The 24,859-nt window shown below is 55.4% G+C and overlaps 1 protein-coding gene across 4 annotated transcripts in view; it reads left to right on the forward strand.

The window, feature by feature from the left end:
- Positions 1–24,859, forward strand: part of FRMPD3 (FERM and PDZ domain containing 3) — a 65,437-nt gene that overhangs the window by 31,215 nt on the left and 9,363 nt on the right. Inside the window, exons 2-13 of one of the 4 annotated variants that reach the window (XM_063170365.1) lie at positions 2,339–2,501; positions 2,733–2,835; positions 3,182–3,227; positions 4,352–4,456; positions 5,459–5,566; positions 6,047–6,178; positions 7,730–7,849; positions 7,966–8,102; positions 8,838–8,961; positions 9,547–9,636; positions 11,475–11,657; positions 23,982–24,126. In XM_063170365.1, the coding sequence (XP_063026435.1) occupies positions 2,351–2,501; positions 2,733–2,835; positions 3,182–3,227; positions 4,352–4,456; positions 5,459–5,566; positions 6,047–6,178; positions 7,730–7,849; positions 7,966–8,102; positions 8,838–8,961; positions 9,547–9,636; positions 11,475–11,657; positions 23,982–24,126 (1,444 nt within the window). In that variant the 5' untranslated portion in view covers positions 2,339–2,350. The other 3 variants (XM_063170366.1, XM_063170368.1, XM_063170367.1) reach the window with 3 other exon arrangements.

Genomic DNA, 24,859 nt, shown 5'->3' on the forward strand with positions numbered 1-24,859 from the left:
CCGAGCATCCCAGCGCTCCAAGCCCTGCTGCTCATCCTCATCTTCATCTGCTGGGGGGCTGCAGTGGCTGTGGGCAGCAGGGGTGGGATGAAAGGAGTGTCCCCTGGGAGCCAGCAGCTCGGTGCCCGCTGTGTTGTGGCAGCCAGCTCTGGCATCCTCCCTGGCCGAGACGCACTGCTGCATTCAGCCTTTTCAGCCGCACACAATGGCCTTGGAGAGCGTTTGTTTGAGAAAATTGGCTGGATGGCGTGATTCTTTTTGTTGTGGTTGTTACTGTTGTTCTTTTGAATGCTCATGGGAGTAGCAGAGCAGCTAATGAGGTGGTGCAGAGACGGTGGCTGGGGAGATGCTCTCGGCGGTGCTTCCCCGCAGCTGCGCTGTGCTGGGGCTGGCTCTGCTCCTGCTGGGAGCTCTGATGGGTGCAGCACTTCCCGAGCTCAGGGGTGCCCAAAGCCTGCTGCTCCTCACCATTCCCTGCCCCAGGCATCGCTGTTTCCTTCTCCAGCCATGTGCTGCTGCAGGCGGGAGGGGAAATGGCACCGGGAATGGTCACCTGGCTGTGGTGACATCTCATTGTCACAGAGCACAGCTCACCCATAGACAGCGCTGGATCCCTGACCCTGGGCAGACTCACCTGTGCTCAGAGCCCTCCTGGCTCCCGTGGCAGACATGGCATTCTCCCTTGGAGGGTTTTGGGTGGTTACCTGGGGATCAGGCTCGGCACAGGGCTGTCTTTGCTGACTGTGATGTCCTCGAGGCCCAAGCTGTGTGTGCTGGTGTGGGGCTCCTGTCCCCTCCAGCCCCTCGTGCTGTCCCCCTTGGCTGTGCAGCAGGTGCCAAACACAGTGCTGGGCGCAACTAGAGGTGTCAGAAATGCAGACAGATAGCATTAGATGGATGATGCATCAAAGCCTAAACTGATAAGAGATGGAACAATGGGTGTGTTGTCAAAAGGCCGGGAAGGATCTCTGTTAAATAGACTAAATAGTCTGGACAGGAACAAGCAATGAGCAGCACAGGAACAACAGCACGTTCACCACTTTGTTTTTCTGGCTGGGCTGTGCGTGTTGCCATCTGTGCTGTGCTCTGTGGCCATCCCGCGGTGCTGGGATTGCTCCCCCGTGGCAGGCTCACAGCCTGGAGCCATGGCTGGCATTGCTCCAGGATGCCAAGGGCAGCTTTGACACGACCTTGCCCTGGGCTGGACCTTCCCATCTTCTGCTTGTCTCTATTCCAAGAGTCCCTGGACTGATGGTGGAGATTTGGTTGTAGCAGCACAGCTGAGCCTGCCTTAATCCCAGTTTTTAGACTGGCTAAACTTGTTTTCACTTATCTCTGATACTGTTGAGCTGTGTTACACAGCATGAATAAGCCAACCCCGGGGTTTGCTCTGAAAGCTCTGCAGAACGGCAGAGAGAGCTCTCAGTCTGCTGCTGTCTGCCCTGACCCTCAGGGAATGGCCAGAGCCACACCAGCAGTGGTTTACCCCACAGAGATGTCCCCTCTCATGAGGGCAGGGGTGGCACAGTGGGGTGCTGGGAGAGGACAGTGTGATTCAGTGGCACCTTCATCAGTGTCCCCTGCCCGAGCTGCCGGTGCAGTGGCACGGTCAGGCGTGGAGCAGCACGGCTCTGCAGGGAGAACGGAGATGTGGCCGGACCAGGAAGGGGCTGGGAGCGCTGCAGGGACAGTGAGGTGCTGGGAGAGATGTTGTGATTTACCCTCGTGTGGCACCTCCATCAATGTCCCCTACCTGAGCTGCCAGTGCAGGGACAGGGACAGGCACGGATCAGCTCGGCTCTGCAGGGGGATCGGGGCTGTGGCTGCCCCGGGAAGGGGCTGGGAGCTCGGCAGGGACAGTGAGGTGCTGGAAGAGATGTGATTTACTCTTGAGTGGCACCTCCATCAGTGTCCCCTGCCGGTGCTGTGGCACGGATCAGCACGGCTCTGCAGGGGGATCGGGGCTGTCTGTGGCTGTCCCGGGAATGGGCTGGGGGCTCTGCAGGGGGATCGGGGCTGTCTGTGGCTGTCCCGGGAATGGGCTGGGAGCTCTGCAGGGGGATCGGGGCTGTCTGTGGCTGCCCCAGGAAGGGGCTGGGGGCTCTGCAGAGGGATCGGGGCTGTGGCTGCCCCGGGAATGGGCTGGGGGCTCTGCAGGGGGATCGGGGCTGTCTGTGGCTGCCCCAGGAAGGGGCTGGGGGCTCTGCAGGGGGATCGGGGCTGTGGCTGCCCCGGGAATGGGCTGGGAGCTCTCTGTCCCGCAGCCCCGGAGGGCTCGGAGCGGCGGGCAGGGCTCTCGGAGGGGCTCCTGACACGCAGCCTGTCCCTGTGCCTGCAGCGCAGCCATGTGATGCCGGAGGAGCGCGGTGGCGATGATATGGAATGTGGGCAGCTGCCTCCGGCCACGCTCCGACAGGTGACGGTCCAGCGCCACCCCCTCCTCGGATTCGGCTTCGTGGCTGGCAGCGAGAGGCCCGTGGTGGTGCGCTCGGTGGCTGCAGGTAGGGTGTGGGGCTGCTCCTGGACTCGGCGGCAGCGTGCCGGGACACACAGCCCCGCTTCCCTCCCTGGGCTCCTGTCCTCTCCTGTCCCCTCTGCTGGGCCTGCTGCAGGGCGTCCTCCACGGCCACATAGGTGGGCAAATGCTTTGGGGATGCTTGGGACCCCCGTGCTTCCCCTCCGCCCCGCAGCTCCGGGATGCCCGGGTTGGCCCTGACCCTCTCTCCTGGCAGGCGGCCCCTCTGAGGATAAACTCCTGCCAGGAGACCAGATCTTGGCCATCAACGATGAGGATGTGAGTGAAGCCCCCAGGGAGAGATTCATCGAGCTTGTCAGGTGAGGACGACGCCCCTGGGGAGGGGCTCATGCCAGGCTGCTGTGCCCATAGTGCCCAAAGCCTCGCAGCGCCAGAGCGCGCCCACGGCACCAGTGCTCACTGCTGGGTGGGGAACTCCCAGCCTGAGCAGGGGGAGACCCCTGGAGCCAGTGCCACAGCCATCCCCAGCTGGCCAAGAAGTGGGAAGGAATCCACAGCCACGTTGTCAAGCACCCCAAGGAGCCCACAAAGGTCCCGGCCAGCACTGGGCTGGAAGGGTGGGGTGTGCTCTCAGTAGCCAGCTGCACATGTTGAGGTCCATCACCATGAGGCCCCGTCCATCTTCATTTCTCCTTTCTGTCACAGGAACGCCAAGGACTTCATCATCCTCACGGTCCTGCACACCCACCAGGTGAGACTGGCAGGGCCATGGCCAGCTCCAGGGGAGCCAGGACAGGGGTCAGAAGCACTTTCGGACACCAGGGCAGGGTCCCTGGAGACCCTGAGAGACCTGGAGACCACTCAGGCAGCTCAGCTGATTTGTTGGGGCCATGTCCCAGCAGCCCAAGGCTCTTCCAGGCCGTGGGGTCTGAGAGCTGCCACGGCCTCTTGGGGTCATTGGCATGCAGCATCTCCCTGTCCTTGTCACCAGGAGGGAGGGAGGGAAAATATCCCCATCCTGTGTGTGTGATGGAGTAATCCACCGTGCCAGGGGTGGCAGGGAGGGGTCACTGCTGGCCCAGGAGTCCCTGGGGAGCTGGAAGGGCTGGGGATGCTGATGGTGCCCTGGGGCACCCTGAGCTGTCACACCAGAGGCACAGTCTGTGCTTCACGGAGTCTTTAATGTTGGGAGAGAGGTGTGAGAGCTCCCCCGTGCTCCCCTCCTCTCCAGAAAGGAGATGCCCCACCCAGCACTGCCCTGTCAGGAGCAGGGGCATGTGCCACACTCCAAAAAAGCTTTTTTCCTCCTGGCCCGGGTGGCAGCCAGCCAGGACAGGCAGCTCAGCTGGGGCTGGCACCATCAGACACACACAGACTGTCTCTGTGCTGCAGTGTGTGCAGCACTGCCACCAGAACATCCTGCAGGAGTGCCCGGGGTGCTGCCATCTCCCTGGGGCTGCAAACCACATCCAAGGGGTTCATCTGTCCCATCCAGCTGGTGCCAGTGCCTCCAGGCAAGCCCTGGCTGACATCTGCTGGAGCTCAGCCTGCACAAGGGCTGCTAGGCACTGGGGTGCAGCCTCCCTGCCACACTGATGCTGCTGGTGTGACTTCAGGGGCTGCTGCTCATCCTTCTGGCCCTGCCTGTGGCACCCTGGAACCACAGCCAAGGGGTTTGCTCTCCACCCTCCCCATCTCATGGTTTGCAGTGTAACCACAGCCAAGGGCTTTGCTTTCCACCCTCCCCATCTCATGGTTTGCTGCCCACTCCCCATCACCAGGCCGGCTCCAGAGGGGTTTCCTCTGTGTGTCTGCCTTTCCCCACACCATGGCTCCCAGGGCAGGCAGGTGATTTACCCAGTGCTCTCTTTGCAGTCCCCCAAATCTGCTTTCATCAGCGCAGCCAAGAAGGCGAAGCTCAGGTCCAACCCGGCCAAGGTCCGATTCTCTGAGCAGGTGACGGTCGGCGAGACAGACCCAGTAAGTCCTGCCTAGTCCTGCCCTGCCTTCCCCTGTGCTTCACCCCCTGAGGGGTCCCCAGGGCCCGTGGGGTAGTTGGGGGGCACAGGGCTCCTCTTGCCTGCTTTGGGCTCTGCAGGTGAGAGCAGCTGTCTCTGGAGAGCCCCGCAGGACTGATGCCCTTGGGCACAGTCAGTGTGTTGGGTCACTGCTGAGGGGATTTTCTGTGGTTATCCCCTGTCCCTCTGAAGGAGCTCCAAAGACTGGCTCAGAAACCTGGTCTCAGCTGAGCCCCCCTGAACACCCAGGCAATGCCAGTGCCTGCTCTAAGAAAGATCTGTGGCTTCCAGCCTGATCCCAAAAGCTTTGGGATGCCTCTATGTGGGGCAGGGTGACCAGGGCACTGCTGAATGAATGGCTGTGGAAGCTGGAGAGCTACAGCCCAGTGCCTGTATCTCTTAATTGCAGAAAGGTTTTGTTAACAACAAAACAAATGTGGAAAAAAAACCCTGTAAAGCGCTTCTAGCACGTTCTATTTTTAAGCAAAATCAATTAGGTAATTATCTGATTGAAAAGCTTCTCACCAAATAAAATCAGCCTTCTCCCAACTTCCTGCAGAGGGGATGGGCAGGGCGGAGGGGGGATAGGCTTGGGGTGAGGGTCAGGAAGGGGGGATCAGCTCTGAGCCACCCCAGCCATGCCTCCTGTCTGGGACAGCAGCTGGGGACCGGGACAGGCTGCCAGGCACGGGCACCGGGGTGTGCTGGGCAGAGCCAGGTGCTCTGTTCCTGCAGCTGCTGGGAGCCGAGCAGGTGAATCTGTCAGGCAGCTCTGAATTGCCTCAGCTCAGCGCTTCAGAACGCCGGCTTTCCAGGGGAAATGTGCCTCTCAGCACAAAGCCCAGAGCAGCAGAGGATGCCGCGAGTGAGTGCTCCATCACTGACACTCTCTGTCCCCGCCCTCCCTCCTCTCTCCGTGCCCCCCACCCTCCTCGCCTCCCCCTTTGCTGGCCCCACATGCCAGGACATGTTGAAGAAAGAAGCTCTCCTCCTCATTCCCAACGTGCTGAAGGTTTTCCTGGAGAACGGGCAGATCAAATCCTTCACGTTCGATGGCCGAACCACTGTGAAGGTGAGCCCCTCCTCTCCCCCGGGGCTCCGTGCACTCCTCTCCTCCCACCTGCACGATCCATTTCTGCTTCCCGAGCACGATCAGCAGCGCTGGGCTGGCTGTGAGCCGCTCTGGCACGATGGATGGCCCGTCTGCCTCCCCAGGCTGCACGCTCTGCAGCTGGCAGGGATGGGGCTTTGCTGGCTCTGCCTCTCCTGACTTCTCTCCCTGCTGTGAGCCTGCCCTCCAGCCAGGCTGGATCTCCTGTGAGTGCCCCTGCCAGGGGCAGTTCCCTCAGCACACCCAGGGTTAGCCCAGGCTGCTGTCACCTCCCACTGCACGGTCACTGGTGCCACCCTGGGCACCCTCTCAGCCTCATCCTGGCACTGCCCCAGCTGCCAGGGACTCTCAGGGGGCTCAGAGTGGGCTCTCAGCGAGGTCCCAGCTCCCCCTTGGGAAGCACCGGTGCCTGGCACCCAGGGCTGTCCGTGGTGTTTGCAGGACGTGATGGTGACACTGCAGGACCGCCTGTCACTGAGGCACATCGAGCACTTCGCCCTGGTCCTGGAGTATTCCAGCCCCGAGCAGAGCCACCGCTTCCTGCTGCTCCAGGACAAGCAGCCCCTGGCCCACGTAAGCTGCTGGGGTGGCCCCAGTGAGGGGCTGGGCACAGAGAGCCTCCCCTTCCCCCAGTGAGGGCTTGGATGGTGTAGGGGCACAGTTTGGGGTCACTGGGATGGGGCTGTGGGCACAGTTTGGGGTCACTGAGATGGGACTGCGGGCACAGTTTGGGGTCACTGGGATGGGCTGTGCTGTGGGCACAGTTTGGGGTCACTGGGATGGGGCTGCAGGCACAGTTTGGGGTCACTGGGATGGGGCTGTGGGCACAGTTTGGGGTCACTGGGATGGGGCTGTGGGCACAGTTTGGGGTCACTGGGATGGGGCTGTGCTGTGGGCACAGTTTGGGGTCACTGGGATGGGACTGCGGGCACAGTTTGGGGTCACTGGGATGGGGCTGTGGGCACAGTTTGGGGTCACTGGGATGGGGCTGTGGGCACAGTTTGGGGTCACTGAGATGGGACTGCGGGCACAGTTTGGGGTCACTGGGATGGGCTGTGCTGTGGGCACAGTTTGGGGTCACTGGGATGGGGCTGCAGGCACAGTTTGGGGTCACTGGGATGGGGCTGTGGGCACAGTTTGGGGTCACTGGGATGGGGCTGTGGGCACAGTTTGGGGTCACTGGGATGGGGCTGTGCTGTGGGCACAGTTTGGGGTCACTGGGATGGGACTGTGCTGTGGGCACAGTTTGGGGTCACTGGGATGGGGCTGTAGGCACAGTTTGGGGTCACTGGGATGGGGCTGTAGGCACAGTTTGGGGTCACTGGGATGGGGCTGTAGGCACAGTTTGGGGTCACTGGGATGGGGCTGTGGGCACAGTTTGGGGTCACTGGGATGGGCTGGCCCAGCCCCAGCCCCAGTGGGCACAGCTGTGAGCAGCAGGTGAGCAGCACTGACAGCAATGAGCCATGGGGTGCCCAGGTGTGCTGAGCAACCACCCAAGGGAGCAGAGGGCACACAGGGGCAGGGCATCAACATGAGGGGTGTAAAGGGCAGGGCTAAAGAACAAGAAAGAAGAGATGCTTACAGCCTTCTGAAGTGACCTGATGTTACTCTGTCTGGGTTGAAGCCTTCTGAAACTGTATTGTGATACTCTGTGTATTGTGGCCATCTCAGCTGTGACATGTGCTGTGACAGGCTGGGATTGTGCTGTGGGGTGTTCCGGCCTCTCTTTGCCTCTGGCATGGTCCTGCAGGCTCAGGGGTGAAAAGGGTTGCTAAAGAGGGAGACAGTCAGGGTTTTATCTACCCTACCCTGACAACACCATGGAGCTGCTCTGTGCTCCAGCCTGGGCAGCTGCAGGCAGCACTCATGAGCGTCCTTGGCTGGGAGAGCCAATAAGACCAGGGATAAAATGGGGATCATGGAGCAAACATTAGCCTGAGTGGCATAAACCCCACAGCACCAGGCAAAGCTGTCCCACCAAGCAAGGCTGGGATGTTGTTGGGATGAAAGGTGGTGCATGGAGGAGAGCAATCAAACATAACACCAGAAGAGAGGAGAGGGCATCTCATGCTCTGCAGCCAATGGTTCCTGGGCTCACTGCTCCCTCTGCTCCTGCCACAGGTGGTGCAAAGAACACACTACCACGGCATGAGATGCCTCTTCCGTGTGAGCTTCTTCCCCAAGGACCCGGTGGAGCTGCTGCGCCGGGACCCTGCAGCTTTCGAGTACCTGTACATCCAGGTGGGCTCTGGGGGCTGCTGCTGCACGTCTGCCCAGGCTGGGCCCTGTGGTGGCGCCCCTCGGGTGGCAGTGGCTGTCCCTGGGGCTGTCTGGGGACACTCTTCTCCCTCCCACAGAGCCGCAATGATGTGATCAGAGAGCGCTTCGGCACAGAGCCCAAGCCTGAGATGCTGCTGGGGCTGGCTGCCCTCCACATCTACATCACTGTCTCAGCCACCCGCCCCAGCCAGAAGGTGTCCCTCAAGAACGTGGAGTGAGTGCTCCTGCCTGTCCCCAGGCTCCCGCAGAGCCCTCCTTTGTTGTCCCTTCCCCGTGTCCCTGTGTCACAGCCATGTTTTGGGTGTGGAGCATGAGATGCTCTGAGCTGGGTGGCAGCAGGGACAGCCACCCCTGGTCCCAGCACGGGGCTGTGTAAGGTCCCCTCACGCTGACACACAGCAGCCAGGGCTGGGGACACTTGCTGTGAGCCCAGGATCATTTCCATAGGAACCTGGGCTGGTTGTCCACCTGCACCCCAGGCAAGGAGAAGGCTGTGTGGCTGTGTAACCTCAGCCTGTCACCAGGGACTGGCTCAGCCCTCCTATGGCTCCTGGGGGACCTAAACCCAGACCCAGCCCATCTGTGCAGGCTGGCCTTGCCCAGTCGGCACAGGGAGGAAGGAGGGAGGGGTCACCCCAGAAGACGTTTGGGAATTTGCCCTGCATCCCTAACTTTACATGAACATGAGTGGGAGCTGGGGTCTGCTGCAGAGCGTGGCACTGCTGTTCCCCAGCCTGCAGCTGGTGGCTGTGTCACCAGCCTGAGGTCCCATCCCCTTGGGGACCCGAGCTGGGGGCTGCTGCTGCTCCGGCTGCGGTGCCAAGGAAGTGCTGGTGTGGCTCCAGCTCCCTCTGACGGCAAGAGGATGCTCTGGGACAGTTTTGTGTCCCTCTGTGCTCTCTGGCAGCGCCTCCGAGCTGGCAGCTCATGCAGGTTTCCCTCCCCACAGGAAGGAGTGGGGGCTGGAGCCCTTCCTGCCCCCCTCGCTCCTGCAGCTCATCAAAGAGAAGAGCCTCCGGAAATCCCTCTCGCAGCAGCTCAAAGCCCACCAGCACCAGCCTGGGGGCACCAAGGTGAGCCCAGTCCACAGAGACCCTGTTCAGGGCTGGGGGGGGTGGCAGCCTGATGTCCCCAGCTCCTCAGGGACTCATTAAATCCCCTGGGATGGGAGATAAATCCCACAGCCAGGTAGAGTCTCCCTCTCCTGAATCCGCTCTCAGGAGCTGATGTGGATTGCAGGGAGTGCAGCGAGGATCAGGGCTGAGATCAGCTGAGGCTTGGCTGAAGTGGCACACACCAGCTCGCTGTTACCTCTGCTCTGGGCTTGGAAAGCTCTGGAGGCAGCAGCTGAGCCATTGCCTTGGTCCCTGCAGCCTTCACAGCTCCCCAGTGAGGGAGGGTGGGTTGCACATCTCAGGGGGGTGATACACCGAGCACTGGGGCTCCTTCCTGGCTGTGCCCTGCTCTGAGTTACCTCCCAACAGCTGCCCAGGCTGGCAGGGGAGTGCAGACCCCCCTCACCCCCGACTCAGACCCTCTACCATGCCCAGAGCTGCCTGACAGCTCGCTGTGCCCCCCTAGCTGGGAGCCCCAGCCCTGCCCCAGCCTCCTGCCTCCCTTGCTGTGCTCACAGTGATCAGCTGTGTGTGTTTTGTCAGGTCTCCACAGCCCAGGCCAAGCTGCAGTACCTGAGGATCCTGAACGAGCTGCCCACCTTCGCTGGGGTTCTCTTCAACACCGTGGGACTGGTACAGTAACCCGGGCTGGGCTGGGGGTGCCTGCTCCTGCCTGTGCCAGGGGGGTACATGGCTCCCACAGAAATCCCTCCCCTCAGTGCCCTGCTCTGCCCTGCTGAGCTCCAAGCCCACCCAGACAGCCTTGGATTGGGTTTTCAGATTTATTGGGTCAGGAGCTGCTCTGTTCCTGTAGCCTGTGGGACAGCAACATGACCTGCTCAGTGAAGCTGGAGGAGTTTCAGGCATGTGTTTGTAGCTCAGTGGTGCCCTGGCACATCCTGCCATCCATCCTGGAGGAGGGCAGCTCCTGGCCAAGGCCACTGTGGTCCCTGCTTGGGCTTGCTGCCCTGTCACGGGTGCTGCAGCCCCATCCCTGCCACAGTGATCCTTCACCTGCACTGCTCACCAAAGCACCTCAGCAGGGGGAAAGCCACCAGCACAAACAGCACCTGGCTCACCCCTCATCCCTCTCACTCCACTCCCACCCAGAGGTCCCCATGTGGGTGCTATTGCCAGCTGGGGGCTGTGCACCAATCACAAACAGGACAGCACTGCTGGGAAGGTGCCTTGAGCTGTTTGATTTTCCAGCATCAGTCTCATTCCATGGTTATGACAATGGGAAGATGCCAGCAGCTCACATCCCAGGCAGCAGACAAAGAACTTAATGTTACAACTCACTTTTTAAGTTTTTTGACCAATCACACAAAGCAAAAGCACATTGTCAGCAGTTCCATCCAACCACTATAAGCACAGGTGCCTTCTGTTAAAGCAATGCTTGCTTATTTTGGATACAGTACCTGCTTGTAAGCCTTAAAACACAATGCACAGAGCTCCATTACTAAGCTTCAAAGTTCCTAATATCTTGCTAGATATACTTTTCTGTAGCTTAGGAAGTTATTCTAGACAAGTGTTAATACACAGACCATTGTTCTATTTGTCCTTGCTTTTCTACTTTTTAAATAATTTTTCTGCTGACCTATCTCAGGGCTGCTGCTTCGCTCTAATCACAGTTTTACTGTCTCTGAGGCCTGCCTTTTGCAGCTTTCCCAAAAACTCTAATTTTGTAGATTCACACAGGTGCCACCTCTCTGCCGTCCCTCCCTTTACCCCCACCCATGGTCTCAGCACTTTCTGTGCTTTGCCTGCTGGGTTCCATCTCTGGCAGCCTTTGCTCTGCTCTGTCCCTCCCCTCGCAGCTCAAAGGGCTGCCTGCAGGAAATCAGTGCAGGCACAGCTTCACGGTGTCTGCTTGGTGCCATGGCAGAGCACTCAGAGCCTGCCCTGACACTGCCTGGGTAGACAGCATTTATTTTATCTCTGATTCCAAAGCAATGCCTGTGAGCTGAACTGTGTTGAAGTGGTAAAAAGTATTCCCTTATTATCTTCTGCAGGGCTCTGCCCAGCTCCTCTTCCCCTCCACACCTGGCTTGAAGCATCCTTTTAGACCAGAGCAAGAAACATCCCTATTTCCAGTCAAGTTTGGTCTTTCTTCTTTTCTGAAATCCATTCACTCCCTCCCTTGCTTCCTTCTCTTAGAGGCAATGTCAGGTCAGACAGATTTGTAACACACTTGCTTTACTGTAGTGACACCAGTGAGCCTGAATATTTCATGTGGACACTCCGTTCAGAGCTTTACCTTTAAACAGCCCTGGCACCCTGCACACCACTCCCAGCTCTGCCAGGGGGCTCAGGGGAGCAGCTTGGTGGCACCAGCCTGGTGCCAAAGCCATCCTAAGCCTGACCAGGCTGCCAGCACTGAGGCTGGGCTGCATGGAGGGAGCCAGGAGCCGGCTGTGCCATGCTGGGTGTGTCTGTTCACCCGTCTGTCTGTCTGTCTGTCCATGTGCCAGCAGGATGAGAAGCAGCCAGCCACCACCCTGCTGGTGGGACCCCGGCACGGCATCAGCCACGTCATCGACCTGAAAACCAACCTCACCACGGTGCTGTCAGAGTTCAGCAAGGTCAGCAAGATCCAGCTGTTCAGGGAGAACCAGGGCGTGGCCCGGGTGGAGACCAGCATCCTGGATGCCAAGGTAGGCGTGGAGATGAGGCTGGGGCTTTGGGGCCAGCCTTTGAGGGGGTTCACATCACAGCTGTGTGCTGGACAATCTGCTTGGGAGCCCTAGAGACTCCAAAACCCCTTCACAGCAGGGCCTGCAGCATCTCTCCTGCTGCTCTGACTGCTTGTGCCACACAGGAATGGCTGCTGAAGGCCGCAGGGCAGGCATGGTGACATTCTGGCTGTGACCCAGGGTCACAGGAGAGGCATGGTGGCATTCTGGCCATGTCCCAAACACCTCCCTCATGGTTCAAGCAGTGTCCTCAGGGCAGATGGGGTGGCACAGGCCAGGCAGGCAGCAGGACCCTTTGGAGGCAGGACAGCACCTCCCCTGTGCTCAGGGCTGGAGAGGAGCAGTGCATGGCCATAGCTGGGCTGGCTGCAGCTACTGCAGGGGACTGGGAGGTTTCACACATTAGTAGCACTTGTGGAACTGGTCAAGGCAGGCAGGATTGTTGAATGAGGTGGAAATGATGGGAAGGAGGTGTCAGGCTCAGGGTGAGCACAGATGGCTCTATGTCCCTGGCCCAGCAGCCACCCCCTGGGTCCCCTGCCAGCTGCCCCTGTTATCCCCCCTTCAGCCCCCAGGGCACTCCTTGGCACACCCTGAGCCCAGTGTGGTGCCATCCCCCATCTCCTGCTGTGGTTGTGTAGTGCAGTGCTGGTTCTGATGGTCAATCCCTGTGCTCAGCCCCTGCCACCCCTCAAGGTTCCCAAACCCTCCAAGAAAAGTGTCAGCAGCACACTAAGATCTTTATTTGCTTCTTTGGTGCCTGGTACAGGAGCCACAAGATCCTGAGGAGATCTTCCCTCGGCCTTTGCTGAGGTTTTTAACGAGCTGAGGCATGGCCCTGGCAGACTCAAAGGCACATAACTGTGTGTGTCCCCAGGGCATCCGCGGTGTCACTGCCTCCTTGTCCCCAGGGGAAGGACAGCTGAGAGGCAGAGATCTCACTGATAAATGCCAAATCTTCTCCTCTCCTCCCACCTTGAATTCAAGAGGACAGAGTTAGGATTGGATTTGGGGTTAATCAGTCAGGAGCAGTACTTGGCAGAGTCTGGCCCAGTGGGGCTCTGTGGGGCAGGGAGGTGTTGCTGCACAAACCCTCTGAGCCTTTGGCTGTGGCTCAGCTTCCCTGCCCCTGCATTCACCCCTTTTCCCCCAAGACTGACGAAGTTGAGCTGCTCTGCCAGCTGTCTCTGTGTTTCACCTCCTGCAAGGTGTCCAAGCCTCAGCCCTCTCTGCAGCCCTCCCTTTGCCCTGTTTCACTGGTAGTCTCACAGCTGTAATCGTGGTGGATTTGTTTAGGACTCTCCTGCTGCCTCCTGTCCTGGTGGGTTTTAGCACTTTCTCCAGCCCAGCACATTAATTCCTCCAAGTCTGTTTTCCTGCTGCCTCTGTGCCTGCTCCAGCTGCTCTGCTCACCTGCACTAACACCCCAGCAGCCTCTGCCAGAGCTCTGCTAATCCTCATCCCCTCCCCAGCCTCATCCACAAAGCCCTTTCTTGGAATTCCTAATCCAGTGGGTATTTGGTCAACTGTAACATTTTTAACATTCCCTCTTCTGCATCCCACTGAGGTCAGATGTTATGCAGTTCAAGCCTGGCTGTCCTGCTGTGCCTGTCCCAACCCCTCAAAGCCCTCACCCTGCCCTGCTCAAAGCCCTCCAGCTGCCTGGGCTGTGCAGGAATCCATCCATTTTCTCCTTACAGAACAGGAATAACCAGGGGACATTGGCTGCACCACGAGCAGCCCTGCTGGGTCCTCCTGCTGCCCACGGCCCTTGGACTTGTGTGTATAAAACCACCCCATTAATGCATTAATGATGGGGCATTTGTGTGTATAAAACCACCCCATTAATGCATTAATAATGGGGGATTTGTGTGTGTAAAACCACCCCATTAATGCATTAATAAGGGGGATTTTTGTGTATAAAACCACCCCATTAATGCATTAATGATGGGGCATTTGTGTGTATAAAACCACCCCATTAATGCATTAATAATGGGGGATTTGTGTGTGTAAAACCACCCCATTAATGCATTAATAAGGGGGATTTTTGTGTATAAAACCACCCCATTAATGCATTAATGATGGGGGACTTGTGTATAAAATCACCCCATTAATGCATTATAAAACCACCCCATTAATGCATTAATAAGGGGGATTTTTGTGTATAAAACCACCCCATCAATGCATTAATGATGGGGGATTTGTGTATAAAACCACCCCATTAATGCATTAATGATGGGGGATTTGTGTGTATAAAACCACCCCATTAATGCATTAATGATGGGGGACTTGTGTATAAAACCACCCCATTAATGCATTAATGATGGGGGACTTGTGTATAAAATCACCCCATTAATGCATTATAAAACCACCCCATTAATGCATTAATAATGGGGGATTTTTGTGTATAAAACCACCCCATCAATGCATTAATAAGGGGGATTTTTGTGTATAAAACCACCCCATCAATGCATTAATGGTGGGGGACTTGTGTATAAAACCACCCCATTAATGCATTAATGATGGGAGACTTGTATATAAAATCACCCCATTAATGCATTAATAATGGGGGATTTGTGTGTGTAAAACCACCCCATTAATGCATTAATAAGGGGGATTTTTGTGTATAAAACCACCCCATTAATGCATTATTAATGGGGGATTTGTGTGTATAAAACCACCCCATCAATGCATTAATAACAGGCTGCTCGTGCCCTGCTGCTGTGGCTCGCTATGAGTGCTCTGAGCGTGGCTGTCCCCACTGTCACCCAGCTCCACGGCCCTCTGTCCCCTCCCTGGTGTGGAGGAGAGCACTGTGCCCCCCAGCACAGGCTGGCCACAGGAGGGACAGATGCTCTGGAGGCTTGGGTGCTGCTGGCATCCATCTGCTCTGAATTAGGTGGCAATTCCCACGCACTTGTCCACGGATCCTGCAGCGCTGCTCCCCACAGCCATTCCCCGCTGCAGAAATCCCCTCTGTGCCTCTAGCAGCCCTTTCCTGCTGCAGGAGCAGACTTTCCCCTGTGACCCTGCTATCCAGCCCCCCCCAGAAGCTGGAGGAAAGCCATCTCACTGGAGTAAGCAGCTCACACTTTCCTGCGAGCATCCACATGCACAGTGCCTTTATCTCCAGGAGAAATTCCAGGCAGCTGCCTCTGGCCACCAAAAGCCCCTCAGCCTGCCTGGAATGGAGCAAACACCCCATTTATGGATCTCAGCAGGCTCATCAGCACCGTGCCAGGGCAGGGCTGCTGTTATCTGTCTCAATTTAGCCATTATCCAAAGGGCTGGGTTTTAAGGCAGAATGTTTACTCCAAAACCAGGCATATGCTAATCCCACGCAGGACAGCGATGGATGAGGCAGGCTGAGAAAAGCAGGCAAAAAGATCATTAGCTCACAGTGCTAATCTGCTCTCTGCAATTATTCTGTTGCACTGAACGTGTCACTGGCTAAAGCCCCGGGTTGCAAATCAATCAGTTTCTGCTGTGAGTTGCAAACCATTAGAGGGCTCCAAGTGGTGTCCTGGCTGCTCTGGGGACCTGTCAAATCCCTGTCACCCCTGGGAGCCTGTCAGAGCTCCAGTGTAGGAGGGGATGTCCCCCTGGGCTGTTCACCCTGCTGTCAGGGGATGCTGGTGCTGGGGCAGCTCCCAGCTGAATCTGTGGGAGGTGCTCACTGAGTTACTGTGGAAACACAGGTGGCCAATGATGCTTTAGGGTTTTGTGCAGAAAGACCATCTTGAATTTCTACGTGTAGCTAAAATGGGTTAAAAAAGGGGTCAGGTCATGGAGCAGCCCTCAGCTGGGGGATCTGAACACCCTGACCAAACCAGCACAGTCCAGACATCCTTCCCTGCTGCTGAGCTGCACCCACAGCCCAGACTCACCTGCCAGGAAGGAGCTGGGGGGGATTTTCAGGTAACAAACAGGCTTGAGGAGATCATAAACCATTTGCATTTATTTCGGGCAGAAAAGAAATACTGTTTGTCTTATGAATTATTCACTAGGTGTAGTTAATTGGTTTGTTTTGGAGCTTTTCCATCCTGGGCTTCCATTTCTGTTTAGAACAGCCCAGGGATACAAACCCAGGGCTGGGACCTCTGCTTTGCCTTCTTTTGTTTTTTGCCACTGTGGCAAGAGGGGGGCAGATGCTGACAGAACCCCTCAGAGAGGAGCCACACAACCTCAGGACAGAAAACCAAAAACCTCCAGGTTTTTCTGCTGCTGGTTCCAAGGATTTTTGTTCCCTGCCAGGTCTGTGAGAGCTGCAGGGAGGACAGGAGCAGGTTTTGTCTCAACAGTCATGGAAGGAGTGAGCAGCTCTGCTTGGGAATGCTGAGAAAGTTCCCAGCCTGCAGGTGGGGGCAGGACTGCACATCCCCAGCTGCGCTGCAGTGGTGCAGGAGGTCCTTTGGCCGGTTCCAGTGGTCTTTTGGCAAGTTCCAGTGGTCATTCTCACCTGGCGAAGCCTCCTTTCTGCTGGGGCTGTTGCTTCTCTGTTCTTCCTCCTCAGAATCAATGTTTGGGCACTGATCCTGGAGCTCAGTGCTGGGGGCAGGGAGGTGGCACAAGGTGTCTCCTCTGATCTTTATGCATTTTACATCATCTTTATTAAGTGCACCTTGCCAGGTTAGGGGATTCTGCATCTCCCAGGGGTTTCTCCTTCCTGCTGGGCCCAGGATTTGAGAGTGGCCAATGCTTCTGAGCCAGCTCAGAATGGAGCTGCAGGCATGCACCTCCCTGGTGCAGCACTGCAAATTCCTCCCGTACCTGCCAGGAAGGGCAGTGCCAGCATCTCCTGCCTGGCACCTGGGCAAGCCTGGCAGCCTGGAGGGGGCACAGGAGGTGGCTGCTCCCCAGTGCAGGCTCCAGGAGCTGTGGGGAGAGCTGTTCCAGGCTCCCCTGGCTGTGCAGCTCCACAGCTCCCACGGGAGCAGAGGGTTTGTTCTTTCTGAAATGGCTTTTCCAATGGAGCATTTCTCCTCTCTGATTTAAACAGCTGCACACTGCTGGGTTTTTTGTTATTAAGAGTCCTGACATTGGGACAAAGGCTGCTGAAGCACTCTGAATGTGAATGACAGAAGGTGCTTGGGGGACAGCTGGATCACCTGAGCCTGGGCAGGCTCTGCAGAGGAGCTGGCCCAGGCTGTGCCTGTCCCTTGCTGGCTCTGGGGCACTGGCTGCTGGCCAGGCACAATTCAATCAAAGGCATCGGGTAATTGACTTTGGTCTCCCAGCAGGGCCTGCAGCCAGCCTGGTGCTTAAGCTGAGGTCAAGACTTGAGAGAGGAAACCAAAGGAAAAATTAATTCAGAAAGGTCCCTGGCTGCTGCTGCTGCTGTGCCTGGAATGTGGGTACTGGTGTTGGTGTCCCAGGGTGTGCTTCCAGCCTGCCATGGAAAACAGCACCATGCACAGCTGGGGCTCAGCCCTCTCCTCTCCTCCTGGAAGGAGCCAAGGAGCCCCTTCCTCTCACAGGTGATGGATGATGAGCCCTTGAGCCAGCCCCAAGCCTGGCTGTGCTCCCTGGGCTGATCACAGCAGCGATGGGATGGGCTGCTGAGGCCAGAGCCCAGTGTGCATTTGCCAAACCCCAGTGTGAAAACAGTGGGGAGCCACATCAGAGTCACCAGGGCAGGCCAGGCTCACGTTCCTCCTGCTCCTGCAAGCCCTGACTGAAGCCCCTGGGATTTCTCCTACAGGAAGAGCGAGGCTTTGGAGAGATAATGGACCTGAGCTCTGATTCCTTACACTGAATTAATCTTTATTTGCATGGAACCATTCTGAAACACCATCATCATCTTGTGGGAGAGAGGGAGGGATTGAGATTTCCTTTGGCTCAGTACCTGGGTGAGAGGGGCAGACACAGATGGCTGCTTGCAGTGGGATGAAAAGCAGAGGAATAGAATATAAAGCAAGGGAATGGGATGAAAAGCAAGGGAATGGGATGTAAAGCAGAGGAGTGGAATATGAAGCAAGGGAATAGGACGTCAAGCAAAGGAATGGGATGAAAAGCAAAGCACTGGGATGCAAATTTAAGCACTTCCCATCTCCAGCAGCACCCAGAGCACTGCCTGCAGGCACCCAGGAGGGGACCCAGCCAAAAACAGGAGTTGCAGACAACATCTGGCAAGGATGAGTTTCCAAGCCTGCAAAGCCAAATTTGATTTGTTCATTAAAAAAAAAACAAACAAAAAAAAAGCCCCAAACCCAACCAAAAATGCAGCCCTCTAAGGAAGGAGGGAGCTGCTGGTCTAACCAAGGCAGTGCCCTTATTGATCAACAAGTGGGAAATGGTGGTCCTAGTCACAAGCAGCCTGGTATTGATAGAGCTGAGTTAATAATGCTGCAGGGGAGAGAAGGAAAGGTCAAAGTAGAAGTGAAAAATTGACTGCTGCCTCGTTAGGCCCAGGTGCCTGTATTATTAAATAAAAACTTGGCAGTGCACCTCAAGTAAACCAAGGAACATAAATTATGTAAATTCATCTCCCATCTTTCTGCTGCAGTGCATTAAAGGAAGCAGGGTAGGACCCAAAGTAAAGCAGGGAGATTAAAAGGAAATGCATATCATCTTAGAGGTTATAGTATGAATAGATTGGGTCATAAATTAATTTCAGTATGAGGACTGTTAAAATCATCTAGCATAACCCTGGCCAGAAAATTTCCTACAGACCTTTGTTTGAGCAAGAAAATACCCTCCAGAAGGACACTGAGATCTTATTTAAAAGCAGGGCATTATAGAAAAATCACTTTATCAATTATAAACTAATGCAAAAGTAATTTCTTCTATCCAGTATAAACATATTTTGTTTAACTTCACAGGGAGACTGGTTGTCAAGCAGGAAACTTTGAATGAAAAGGTGTCCTTTCCTCATGAGGCCTAGAAAATCTGGGAACCATTATGCATGAAAAATCAAACCATCAGTAATTTCAGGCTGGTGTTACACATGTAGATGTAGGAAGAGCACCCTTGTGAAAATTTGCTTTTTTTACATGGTGGCACATTGCAGGTCAGAGATGAACCTGTATCTGGGCATCTGATGTTTGGCCAATTTTTAGAGCAGTAGCATTGTCCCAGAAAGTTTGGTTCTGTGTAAAACTTGGAGATTTCACCCTAAAGGTGCTGCTGTGCTGACAAAACACAGACAGGCACTTCTGCTTTGCAGAGCCCTGGGGGCTGCTGAGGAGCTGGAGCAGCAAGAATGTGCCCGTGAGAATGAGGAAGAGGATGGGCTGGTGGGCATGAGGCAGGCCAGAGGAGCCTGGTGGGAGGACAGCCAGGGGTTATCCAGGTTGATAAGTGTCTTGGTTTGGAAATACAGGTGCCAGCTAAGGGAGGCAGGAGCCTTCCCTGAAATGGAGAAAATGAACCCCCCTCCCTCCCAATTGCTATAAATTTTAAATTAAGGGGCTCTCAGGCAACAAAAATTATGGGAGCAGGAAATAAAAGTTCTTCAATAGGGAAGAAAATAAAAGGATAAAATAATCAATGCAATAAACTAAACCAACACTGAGAGTCAGAACCCAGCCTGACACCCTGTGGGTCAGGGTGCTGGCAGCAGTCCCATTGGAATTGTGGCTCAGCCCTCCTGCAGTGTCAGGGGTGGTTCTGCTGGAGCAGGGATCCTGTAGAGAAGGATGGATTCTTCCTCTGGAGATCCAGTGGGAGGAGAGGCAGCTGCTGTTCCTCTGGGGAATCCAGTGGAGAAGCTGTGCTGGTGCTCCAGAATCTCCAGATTATATCTGGGTAGGAATGCTTGGCTCCTCCCTCTGGGCTCACATCTCCCAATGGGATGCTGTAGTTCTTACCAGCCATGCAGGGACATTCAATAGCTGTTATCAGCAGATGTCCCCTCCTGAGGGAGGTGTGATTGTGGTCACTCAAAGAGAGAGATAAGGCAAACTGCCCACCTGACAAAAGACAACTACATACAGTAATAGAATGCATCTTGCCTTGCAGTCTGGAACAATAAGCTGTTCCCCATCAGTTATCAACCTCATCTCCTGATCAGCAGCTGGGACAGAGGGCTCTGCACCGTGTGGCCAAGGTGCTGCTGAGCAGGGCTCAGCGGAACAGCACTGCTCTTGCCCCTGCTGCATCCCTCCCTGCATTCCAGCTGCTCTCACAAGGCTCTGCCCAACTGCACCCCTGGGTTTGGAAAACTTAGGAAGATTCATGCTCTTTCAGGTCACTGCCTTTTTGTTGGGTTTGGTTGAGATTGAGCAGTGAGTTGAGAAAACTGCAGGGAGGTAGACAGGGATAATAAACACAATAAACCCCAGCCCTCTGCAGTCCTGACCTCAGGCAGGAGCCCCTCTGCCTCTTGCAGGATGTTTCCAAGGGAATGGAGCTGAATCCCCTTTGCCAGAAGCTAAGGAAGCCCAAAGCACAGACTGCAGTTCTTCAGGGCTGCTCTCATTTAGAGAAGCTCCCCACAAAGCTGCCCTGAATTTGCCATCTAAAGCCCCCAGCACCCTGAGCTGGAAGTGCTTGGTGCACCTGCTCACAAAGTCAATATTTGCTCAGCTCACCGTGCCTGGCTGTCTCCACAGGATCTCATTTGCTCTGCCCACATGGAGCAGGGTGGCCAAGGGTGCCAATGCCTAAAAATAACACCTCCATTAGCTGCCAGCCCTGGCACCTCCTCCTTGTGGAATCATGTCCCAGGGGAACAGGGCTGCTGCAATCATGATGTCTCTTTGCCTCTTGGCCCCATAAATCACTTCCAGATCTGCTGGCCACTCTCAAGGGGATGTGGCAGCAGGGTGGACATCCCAAAGCAGCTGAGCTGTTGCAATCTCAGCAAAACCACTTAATAGAGTGGAGTGGAAGAGAGAGAGTCAGCCTTGTAACCCCGTGTGGGAAGGGCTCAGATCCTGTGCCAGAACTCTGTCAGTGAGCAGCAGAGGAGCCAGCAGGGCCAGGGGAGATGCACAGCCTGACTGCAGCAGCTTTCCTCACCCTCAGTTGTTGCTTTGATTTTTTAAGATTTTCTAAGCCTTCTGTTGTTAACATTCTTGTAGCAAACTTTCTCACACACTTTCTGTAAATAACTCATTGTTTTGCATTCCTTTATAGAGAAAGAGAAAGTTGATGGACTGTTGGTTTGTCCGGTGTCATTGGAGAGGTGGCACTGTCACCCTCCAATCCACTGTCACTTTTGGAAAACTATAAATGTTGGAGTCAGAAAATAAACTTCCCTTTTTTCACCTTGAGAACAGCAGTGTGAGCTTGTGTTCTTTCATGTAGCAACAATCAGTGTCTTTGTAAAAGCTCATAACCCATGAGCAGAGCACAGACCCAGGTGTTGCTCTAGGACATGAAATAAAATGACACAACACTGGACTCTCCAAGGTAAAAAAGAGGGAAGGTTTAATTCTGACTCCAACATTTATGGATTGCCAAAAGTGACAGTGGATTGGAGGGTGACAGTGCCACCTCTCCAATGACACCGGACAAACCAACAGTCCATCAAATTTCTCCTCCATGAAAGAATGCAAAACAATAAGTTATTTACAGAAAGTGCATGAGGAGGTTCATTACAAGAATGTGAACATCAGAAGGCTTAGAAGAACTTAAAAAAACAGGATGACACCCAGGCACTGTGGGCTCCCAGGCCATGGGGAGATGACACATCCACAGCATGGGTGGATGGCTCCAAGCTGTGCCTGAAGTGATTTAATCCCCAATAACAATATGTAAATACCTGACAGTTGAAGAACCCTCACACAGCTTCCCTGCCAGTATATCAGAGTAATCTTTTCTAAGCTGTAACATTAACCAGGTTTAAGATTCCTCCTTTTCAGAGCAGAGTGCCACAGTTAACCCCTGCATGCCATGCATTTATAGCTGGAAGCCATTCCGGAGGCTGGACTTGCTTGGAGAGCTGGTAGGGAGCTCACAGCACCCTGGTGCTTCATTTGTAATCAAGGAACACCAGGCAGGGTTGTTGTATCTCAGTCCTGTCCCCCTTCAGGAGGACTGATCCAGGGGCTGTGTCCTGCCAGCAAGAACCTGCAGTCCCATCTCTGGATGGGTGGGAGCGTCCTGAGGCAGAGGCAGTTGAGCAAAAATGGAAACATGGAAAGACGGAAAGGGGTCCTGGAGATGCTGGTCACCAGCTGGGAAATATGGAAAGGTGGAAATGGGTCCTGGAGATGCTGGTCACCAGCTGGGAAACATGGAAAGATGGAAATGGGTCCTGGAGATGCTGGTCACCAGCTGGGAAACATGGAAAGATGGAAATGGGTCCTGGAGATGCTGGTCACCAGCTAGGAAATACAGAAATGTGGAAATGGGTCCTGGTCACCAGCTGGGGCCCTGGGGCTGCCCTGGGGCTGCAGGGTGAGCACTGGCATGGGGGCAGTGAAGGTTCACAGCCCTGTGGGATTCACACATGGTGGAAATTACCCCCTGCTTCTCCTTTAGGATTGGGACTCTCAGCCCACCTTGGCCTCTTGGTTTAGTCTCCCAGCAGTGGGTGTTCATCACCCACTGCCTCCCTCCCACTGGGATTTGCTCCCTCCCTTGCTGCTGGCACTCCAAACCCTGCAGAGCAGAGCAGGGAAAATGCACAAAGATGTCCTCATTCAACAGATGGCTTGAAAAAATCCAGGAGGGCTTAGCCCTGTGGAGAAGCCACTTGTTTTAAGGATGCTTCATACACAGAACACATGGTTTCCTTTCATCACTTATGTCAGGACTGGAGCTGGGCTAAGAGGTGTCACCCCCCACCACTGCATGCTGCCTCCTCTGAGCTATCTTGAGAACCTCTTCACTCCTCTCTCTCTGCTTTGGTACTTCCCCTTTGATCTGTGTCATCTCAGGTTTATTTTCCAAGACTCAGAGAGAGCCTTGTCAAGCAGGCAGGGGCAGAGCCTCTCAGCAGAGCATGTTCACTTGTCAGGCTGCTTCTCCTCCACATCAAGTTATTTCTTTCCCTTTATCTTCCTGCACAGCAGCCAAAGAGGGAACTTCTTCACCCTGGCCCTGGGAGAAATGTGCCAGGGGCTGGCATGGCTTGGGGATCTCATGTTGATGGCTTCACACCCAAGTTTGTTGCACTTTATGGTCCAGAGCATGACACTGGCCTAAGGTGGGCCTTGCTGTGCCAGAATGGGCTTGGTGGCTCGCAGCAGCAAAACTGGCCAGTGGGTACCAGGAACCTCTTGTGGTTATAAAACAAGAAAACCAAAATAGCTTTAATGCTTTTCACACTGTGTAGGCTCAAGCGTTTTGTAAAACAGCCTTGGTGTTCCCTGAGTGTGGTAAATGAGTTCTTCTGAGTCCTGGAGGGCTCTCAGTGTGCAAGAGGCTGAGTGTGGCAGGACAGGCAGCCTGAGAGAGCAGCAGTTCAGCATCCCCAGTTGGCTCAGATATCCCCTGTACCTGGGGATGCTTTGTGCAAGGGGTAGGCAAGGGCAGGAGCTGCTTTTGCCATAACTGTTGAAGGCACCTGTCAATTTTTCCCATCTCATGGGTCTGTCCTGAGCGGTGCTGGGGGCTCAGATGGAGCAGGGAGCTCCCAGGTGAGCTGTGCTGACAGAGGCTGCTCTGCCCAGCCTGCTCCCAGCAGTGCCCAGGACCTCACTGGGTGGGTAACAGTGGATCCCACCCCAACAGCTTCCCTGGCACGCTGATCCTCTCCTTGGGACAGTCTGGGAGCTGGGAGTCACACTGTCTGCTGCTAGATTGTGCTGTGAGGTTATATGTGTCACCACAGATCATGTCTGAGTTTTATTTCTCTTTAAAGCAAAGCTCTTTTTTAGCATGCAAAGAAACGCTCTCCTAAAAGGGAAGGCACCATCTGCTCCTAAGCACAAATTTAATTTTCCAAAGGGTTAGGTTTAAATAAGATCCACAGTCTCAGAGTGGTAGCTGGGGGAACCTGTAATGGGGTTTGGCCCTTTTGGCATCTTGCTGGAAGCAGATATTTTAATTTATGGTAGGGAAACACAGTGCCTGCAATGAGAGAGGGGTTCTGGCAGCTCTGGAGACTCCCAAACTCACTGTGCTCCTCCCAAGCCCTGATGGTTGAACAGGTGGGCTCAGAGCACAGGAGGAATTGTTGTGGGTCCCTCAGCAATCAGGAACCACAGCTGCAGCCAGGCACCCTCCTGTGCTCAGCTGGGTGAGCTGCAGCCAGGCTGGTCTCACCTGGCAGTGCTGGGAGCACCAGCAGCTCACCAGTTCCACCAGTGCAGGGCCCAGCAGAGCCCTGTGCAGCTCTGGTGCCCATGAGCTGAGCCAGGGGCCCTCACTCTCTCTGTCCCTCCTGCCTTGCAGCCCCTGGTGTTGCTGATGGAGTGGCCTGAAGCCACCAACTTCGCCTGCCTCATTGCGGGCTACTGCCGGCTCCTGGTGGACTCCAAGAAGATGATCCTGTCCAGGGCCCCCAGCCAGCCACCCCCTCCTCAGATTATCAAGGCAGGTACGTTTCAGCCTCTGCTTTCTGTGCCAGCCCCTGTGCAGCCTCCTGCCCTCCCCTGCAGCACCAGGGAGGGAAAGGCTTTCCCTGACAGCTCCCATTCACCCGGAGAAGCAGCAGGCTCCCTCTTTAACCAGAAAGCAAGGAGCAGGGAGACAGGTGCTCATTTTGGGTCGGCCAAAATGACTTGTGGTGTCAGCTCAGCCCCTAAACACTCCCCATGAGCCGTGCTGGCAGCTCCTGGAGCAGCTCCAGGAGGGGCTGATTGAGGAGGAGCCCTGTGAGGCTGCCAGCCACAAGCTGGGGCTCACAGAGCAGCCTGTGCATTCCCTGGCTGGCATCCTGCTCCACCTGAGTGTGTGAGCTCAGGGGCTGCATTCCTGCTGCCTCTGACACCCTCACAGAGCTGCAGGGGTGCAGCACATACTCCCTGGCTGCATCCTGCTCCACCTGAGTGTGTGAGCTCAGGGGCTGCATTCCTGCTGCCTCTGACACTGCTGCCCCCCAGCCTGGGGCTCTGAGCCTCAGGGGCAGCCTGTGACAGTGTTCACAGGGGTTTTCAGGTGAAGGGAGAGACCAGAATGTTGACTCTATGTTCAGAAGGCTTGATTTATTATTTTATGATATATATATATATATTACATTATAACAATACTGAAAAGAAATAGAAGGAAAGGTTTCTTCAGAAGCTAGCTAAGTTAAGAATAGAAAAGAATGATAACAAAAGGGCAGCTCT

This window comes from Melospiza melodia, chromosome 16 (assembly GCF_035770615.1).
Source record: "Melospiza melodia melodia isolate bMelMel2 chromosome 16, bMelMel2.pri, whole genome shotgun sequence".
NCBI lineage: Eukaryota > Metazoa > Chordata > Aves > Passeriformes > Passerellidae > Melospiza > Melospiza melodia.